Here is a 7,841-nt window from a genome sequence, read left to right on the forward strand (position 1 = left end):
TAGCCTAGTTCCTAGAATAGCATTTAAGAGATACTTGCTAAATTAAACAAAATTCTCTCTATGCAGCACCAAATACTATAAACATACAAAAAACAGTAACAACAAAAAGTAATATGTACCTCAAGTATTTTATACCTGAAAAGAATGCATGGATTATAAAGCAGTCTGTATGTTAGTAGGTTTTTTTTTTTAAAGTAGATACATATCATAGATTAATGTTTTTCAAACTTTGGATCAGGCCCATTAGCAGGCTGTGAAATCATTTTAGAGAGTTAAGAACAACGTTTAAAAAAAATCAAACATAATAGAAAATATCAGCATATATCACATGCAGTATTGTTTCATGAAACTTCTGTTCCAGTTACTATACAAATGCACACGTAAAACAATGTATACAATTGGTCATGATGTAAAATACACTTCTTACTATGGGTCACAATAAAAATAATTTGAAACCTATTCCCATTGTTGATATGTGAATTCAGAGACAGATTAAATTAAACAAGATGAAGTAGTTAAGAAAGGCTTCTTAAATGAAAGACTTGGCATTTGAATCATAATTTGGCTAATACCTCTGTAAACTCATCTATCAATCCTCTCAGAGATTCTTCAAACAAGCCAAACATGTTCCTACCTTAAAGTCTCACACATGTTGCTTCCTATACTTGAAAAGCTCTTTGTTTAGATAACTGCAAGGCTTGCTCCCTCACTCTAAGTCACCCAAAGAGAGATGCATTCCCTGATCACCTAAAGTAGCAACCACTTCCGACAACTCTATCGCCTTAACCTGCTTTATTTTTTTCACTGCACTCAATACCATGACAGCATGTTTAATTGTTTACTCTCTCCCATTAGAATTCAATAGAAGCTCAAAGCAAAAGATTTTGTCATTTTGTTCACTTTAATACCAGAGCCTAGAAGAGGGCCTGGTACAGAGGAATAACCAGTTTAGTTATATTAAAACAAAGAATAAGGTTGAAGACGCAGAATGCAATCAGAACATGAAAAGGTCTCGAACCCAGAAAATAGAGTTTGGACTTTATCCTGTAGGAAACTGGGAGTCATTCAAAGTTTTAAGCCAAAGATGATCTAATCATTTATTCAGGCCAGGTTCAATTCACTTTGCTCAGAACAATGGAGAGAGCACAAGGGTCAATATCACACGTTCTCTCCTCAGGTTGTTTATAGTTGAATAGCAATGGGTTCATTGAAAGTTTTAGGAAAATTATTCTAGCATCTATATGCAGCATGAATTAGAGGAAGAGGGTATCAAAAGTAAAAAAAAAAAAGGGCAATTAAAAGATAATGCAGAATCCCAGAACAAACTGGGATCCTAAAGAAGTATGCTGACTAATGGATATAAAAAATAGAGGAGAAGCATGCATCATAGAAAACTTCAAGGTATGATGTAACTAACAAAAATTTAAAAAACTGGGAGCATATGAGAGATTGGGAATTAGTAAATCTAAAAGTGACAAAAATCCCTTGAGCTTTCTAAAAGAAGCATGCAGGAACCTACTAGAGATGATGCATTTGGGAGTCATCATCACAAAAAACATCGATTTGGGAAAAAAAAAAAAAGAGGAAAAGGCCAAGCACTGAGGGGAATAGTGATAGTGTAAGGGGGTCAAGGACCTACAAAGAAAACAGAAAAGCAGTTCTCAATGAAAGAAAACCAGCATGGCCTACCAATATAAAGGGCAGAAAAACAAAACAAAACAAAAAAAATCTGAGACACCTAGGTGAAAATCACACACACATATATCAGTTAAAATCAGGTTGAAACAAATACCATTGGCAAGAAGGATGTCTTTTAAAGCAAGTTTGAATATGGTATTCAAAAACAGCAGTAAATTTCAAAAGAAGTAGTAAAAAGCTGAAAGCAGCAAGTATAATTGGGTCTACAAAAAAAATGAAATAAAGAAGAAAGATGGGGCAAATAACTGGAAGAAAAGAGCAGTAGTTAATTAAAAGTTGGGTTTTTTCTCCCAAAGTATTGAAGTGGATATATATTTGAAGGTAGATAAGAAAAATCATTATAGATAATGATCAAAGTGACCAAAGAAGGGCTTAGTGGGGCAGCAAGATTCCTCAGAAAAGCATAAGAAAAGAGATTCCCTTCCATTTGGTTTACAAAATAAGATGAAAGGATAATGGGATTTGCCAGTGACAAGGAAAAAAATACATGGAAACTTATACCCTACTTAACTCTCCTTTTTCAAAGTCCAAGTCAATGACATCTACTGAGGGTTAAAGACGGAGAAGGTAAATACTAAATACAAGACAACAGAAATATAAGGGATTAATAAAATATTGCCAAGTGGCAAGAGACCATTTAGAATTGTTCAGCATAAGTTTATAGTGGCAAAGAAATCATAATTATTCATCTTCCTCCACAAATATGTTGTAATTTGGGAGGAAAACAGAGGCAGTAGATAGTAGAAAGATCTGACAATAGGAGCCCAGAAATATTTAAAATATTTCACATAAGAAAGAGGAAGAAAGCACAACAAAATGGTTAACTGGTTATGGTGTGGTAGGATGGTAGACATGATATTTTTCTGTACTAAATTAACATATTTACTTCTTGAATGGTGACAAATCAAACTTAAAAAAAAAATCATGTGCTTACAAATTCTCATTTATGTGCAATTTCCAAGTCAATTTAAACATGGCATAAAAGATGCACATGTCTTTAATACATCAAGATAAATTCTTTTAAATGGTAATTTCCACATCAGAAGGCATGCCCATTTTTAAGGTTTTTGAGTCTATGAAATTATTGCTTGGCTTATTGCCACTCATCAAATGTCCTTCTGTGGTAGGCTGAATCATGTACCCCAAATTCTTAATCTTAATCCCTTTCCTATGGTTGTAAACCCAATGTAAGTAGGAATTTTTGAAGAGACTACTTTCTCGCTAAGGTGTGGCCAATCAAGTTAGGATGGGTCTTAATTCTATCACTGGAGCCTTACAAAGAAGTCACAGGGAGGAGCTGAAAGCTAGAAGCCAATGGAAACTAGAAGAGGAAGGAGAGAACATTGTCATGTTATGGGAAAGCAAAAGAATCCAAGGTCTGCCAGCCCTCCAGAATGCTACTGACCCTGGGAGGAAACAAACCTCCCAGCCTCTGAAACCATTCGACAATAAATTCCTATTGTTAAGCCAAGCCATTGTGTGGTATGTCTCATAGCAGCCCGGAAAACGGACACTCTCTCATTTCATACCCATTTCTCTTCATTCAAGAAAATGTAAACAATGATCCAGTTAAGCTAACCAGCTTGTTTCACTCAGTTTTTGCTCTTCTGCTTATTATGCCTGGAAAAACAAGACATATTCATAGAATATCAAAGTTAGTAGGGAACTTGAAGACATTTCACCTAAATCCTTATCCAACACATCAATTCCTATACCTTAGAATCCCTCAAATGTGGCCACCTAACTAGAACATCATGAGAGAGGACAGCTTGCTACCAAACTACCCTTATGGTTTTAGTTTTGAAGAAATTTTTCTTGGAAGATAATTGAAATCTGCCTCCTTCTAATTTCTACCCAATAATCCTAGTTCTTTCTGGTCAGATCAAACCTGTATGACAGACATCCAAAAGTTTAAATATGGCTCTCACTTCTTAAATGAAGTTCTCATCTTTAAACCAAACAGTTTAAACTTTTTTTCCCCAATCTTTCTTTTTTCTGTATCATTTCCATGTCCCCCATGATTAAGGTCCTCTGGATAAGTTCTATACTTCAGTGTTTTTCAAACTTCGGTGTCTGTCACCTGGGAAACAAGAAAAACACTTATGCTCAGGTTTTGTCCTACTCAAACAAGCTTGGGTCTCCGTTTTATACTAGCTACCCAACTGATTCTGATACTCAAGTTTGCAAGGGTCCACTTATGGTAGCATGCTACCTGAAAAGCTAATGCAATATACTCCATGTTTATACTTAGCACAAACTGAGGCTAACACCATCTTCTTTATATATACTGTTTATCCACTTTAAATTACATTTAAAAACAAATTTATACCATAAAGTTGGGTAATATTAAAGGTACAAATGTACAATCAATTAAAATGACATCTTTTCTATATCCTCTATTTCCGTGTTAGCGTTTTTGGCTTTAAATGCCAGTTTTTACAATTATTCCTAATAAAAAGTAAGAAAACTAGGGCCAAGAGTTTTAGATTTTTATTTCCAAATGTATTAATGGCCCTGCAAATGGATTTATCTTTGAGGGAGAAACCACTTCAAGCTTATAAGTCTCTACAGTTATATTGTGGACAGAGACCAAATAAAGCTACATTAACCCACCAACCACTGAATTGCCAGCTGATTGCACCAAAGCATCTTTGTTCAGAGAACACTATTGTCAATACCATGAAGAAACGAAAAGCCCCTATTACTGACAGATTTACCTTCTAGAGTGCATGATAGAAAAAACATCTTCAGAACAGCATATAATATATAAAAGTATGTAACAGCTGTCCCAAGGGAGAAACATCAGTGCTATAAAAATAAAAAAGGAATGCCATTTTCATTTGTGGAAAGCCATAGGGCCAAAGAAATTATACTCATTAGAAAACTAAATTACCCCTGAACATCAAGATTGTATTGGGTTTAACGTTTGCAAAATGAGAAAGAAAACATGGGGCCCAGTGGATCTTCCACACTAAGACTACCACAAAGGGGCACCGGGTAAGAACTAAATGCACCCACAAAAATGAATTCATACCTCAAAATTTCATGCAATGATTTTTTGCACCTTATCTGTTATTATTTCTAACTGTTAGAAATTTGGACAAAAAAATGTCCATTCTATGGAGATAAGGCCCACAGTATTCAAAGACACCTTAAGAAAAGCAAGGGTAGAAAAAAAACTAAAATCAAGTAAAATGAACCAAGATCCAATCTGATATTTTCATTCAAACAGCAAACATTAAAAATACATCTGGGATTTTCTAAAAATTACATGAAGAGTGACCAGATGCTTCCTGTTGATGGACTAGTACAGAACTACAGACTGACAGATTCAGATGAAAGTTCACAGAAAGAACTGGGAATTAATTTAGCTACCTTTCAAAGTCATTACACGAAGGTAATGATGGCCTTAAGTTTCAAACATCTCTACTGGTGGGTCCATAATTTTTGTGACACTGTTCAACTCAAGCAGTTGTTTCTGGGACATAACTATCAGAGACAAAATTTTAGGTACAGGGGTTTTATTTTCTCTTAAAGAAAAAAAGCATCGAGATTTTAACACAATGCAAAAATACTGGAATCATTTGGAGAAGTACAGTATAATCGTCTCCCAATCTAGAAATCCCAGATTGATTTAGGAGACAAATAACTTGAAGAGTACATATAAACATTTCCAAAGTACTCGTTTCACCAATGGTTTCCTGACAGGATTCCTATTAAGCTGGAGCTCTTTCAGTGGTCTGAAAGTGTCCTATCTTAAAAAATTACATTTACACACAAGTTTTCACGAGCACATCTATTGTGAGATTCACATTTGACTTGTATTGAACTAAAAATTAAGTTTAATCACTTAGAGCATATTCAAACCTTCCTGAGTCTCTAAGAACACTTGGAATTATGCAATCTTTATTCATGATATTATGTATGCACCCAAATGCCAAATATCTAAAGAAGTTAAAGCCCAAGTATCTTGTACAATAACCTAATTTGTCTTGTATGGTGAGAACAGGAACGATACATTTCTCATTTTAAAAAAAGAGGCATGAGTTTTCCAGAAGTTACAAGGTGTGATATTGCAAGACTGAATGCAATGCAAACAATGTCACTCTTTACAAATATATTATTTATATTTACATGTAAAGAATATATTGTTTTCATTTTTGAATGAATGCTTAAGAGAAAAATTAAGCCATCTTTAGGTTCCTTAAATTCAAGTCTGAGTGTGTAAGCGTCAAAGCTGATGGTTACATACTAGGTGAAAGTTAAACAAAGCTAGATGGGTCTTTTCACCAGTAACTTCTGTATAACAAATTATACTGTATGTTTAAATTTGAGATGGTAAACTGCTTTACAAGAATCATTCACTGACTATAGCAAACCTTTCTCCAGATGAAAAAAAAATCGTACTTCAGAAAGTAACTTGCCTGAATTGAAACGGCAAATCTGGGTCCGAAGAAAAATCTTAAAATATTTCCACATAACAAGCCCCCTTCAGAAGCATTGTGGTCTCTACCCCTCCTTTGAACAGATGTCTACTTCGCCACAGTCCAATCAGATTTAAAGCAAAGGTATGTGTACTGAAAATAAGGTTAAAGTGGGAAAACACACACAAAGCAGGCCTATGGTTTCAGTTTACACGATGCACCCTAGAGGCTAGGGAGGCTGATTCAACACAGTTGGAAAGCTTCAACGAAACACATAAAATACAGTGATTAACTGTGCCCAGGCAGAAATGACCTGGCAAAATTTTCAACTTCTCCGAAGCCGTGCACCCGCAGGTCCCGGCAGCAAAGTCTCTGGGATAGAAGTCCCGAGCATCCAGAAAGGCAGGCTTCGTTCCCTCAGGAACTCAAGCACCGCGGCCGAGGCTTTCGCCGCTCCAGCCCCGCGCGGGACGGGCTGGGCTCTCCGGTTAACTCTGTCCGAGCCGGCCGCCCCCGCCGCAGCCGAATGCCTCCGGCCCCGCCGGCTCCACGGCACAGGACGTCCAGGACCTGCCGCCCTTGCCGCCCCATCTCCCGGAAGGGGGAGCCCGGCGAGGCCGTCATGTCTCCCAAACAAAGGGATCGGCCGCGCCTGCCTCCCTCCCTTCCTCTCCCACCCGCCACCCGCCTCACGGTACCCGCTGAGCCCCCGCCGCCCTGGCGCGACCCCATCCAGGCCCTGGGGCGGCCACTGCTGCCCGGTGAGGTCCGGAGCGGCGGGGAGGCCGCGGCGCGCCGGGGCCGAGGAGGGGGCGGCGGCCGCCACCATGTCTGCCCGCCCCTCCCAGAAGCTGGGTGCCCAGCGGACAAAGCGCGGCGGCGGTGGCGGCGCCGGCGGCGCGGGCGTCCCCGTCGACCCCGCCGACCCCCGCGGAATAAGCGGGGCCAGGAGCCCCGGAAACCCGGCGCCTTAATGCAATAAACAGGAAATCGCGGGGATGATCTGGGTTCCGGGGGAAGTGGAATTATTTTTTACCAGCGAAGAGATCAACTTCCACATCCGGTGGTAACAGGGCCCTACACAGACCCGCACTGACCTGGAAAAGCTTCGGGAGCGGCGACGGGGGAGCAGCAGGAGGTGGTGCGGAGACCCGAGACGCCTCGTACCCGGCCGGGCTGATGCGGCCCCACTACACACAAAGCGCTTCAGCTGCACAGAGCGCTATTTTCCGAAAATGCCGCGTCTGGTCGGCGCCCAAAATCCCCACCGAAAAGTCCCCCGTGCTGCGCGCGGAGGGACACATGGTGTGCGAGTGAGTCAAGCTCCCAGCATCCCTCCCGGACCCGGCCCTTTTCGTTCCCTAGGCCCCAGACTTTTCGGTCCCTCTTCTTGCCAGCAGAACTTTCTCCCACCCACCCTTCGACCCCATTCTGGTGGGAGAATAGGGGCGAGAGGATGTGATGTTGTTTTTAGTGTAAGGGAGGAAAATAATGCCATTTCTAGAGCTTCTGCAACACAAAGAAAGCGGCGGAATGATCCGCTCGCGGCGGCCGCAAGTCCCGGCTCACACGCGCCTGCGCGGTAGCGAGAGTGGGCGCTGCGGCCGGCCATGTGCGCGGCAGAACTGCCGGAGCGGCTGCCGAACTTTCCCGCTTCTTTCAGCCGTGGTTAGAAGTTCGGAGACAAATGTGCGTGTGCTAAGCTTGTAATTTTTTCGA

At 40.4% G+C, this 7,841-nt stretch overlaps 1 protein-coding gene across 6 annotated transcripts in view; it reads right to left on the reverse strand.

Annotated features, from left to right (window-relative positions):
* The window catches only part of GABPB1 (GA binding protein transcription factor subunit beta 1), a 102,036-nt gene extending 94,571 nt beyond the window's left edge, over nt 1-7,465 (reverse strand). For 5 of the 6 annotated variants that reach the window (XM_077127861.1, XM_077127858.1, XM_077127860.1 and 2 more), the window contains exon 1: nt 7,159-7,194. In XM_077127861.1, coding sequence (XP_076983976.1) covers nt 7,159-7,182 — 24 coding nt within the window. In that variant the 5' untranslated portion in view covers nt 7,183-7,194. Of the gene's footprint in view, nt 1-7,158; nt 7,195-7,219 lie in introns of those variants that run through there. The other variant, XM_077127859.1, reaches the window with a different exon arrangement.
* Between the last annotated feature and the right edge of the window lie 376 nt (nt 7,466-7,841).

Source organism: Tamandua tetradactyla, chromosome 14 (assembly GCF_023851605.1).
Source record: "Tamandua tetradactyla isolate mTamTet1 chromosome 14, mTamTet1.pri, whole genome shotgun sequence".
Taxonomy (NCBI): domain Eukaryota; kingdom Metazoa; phylum Chordata; class Mammalia; order Pilosa; family Myrmecophagidae; genus Tamandua; species Tamandua tetradactyla.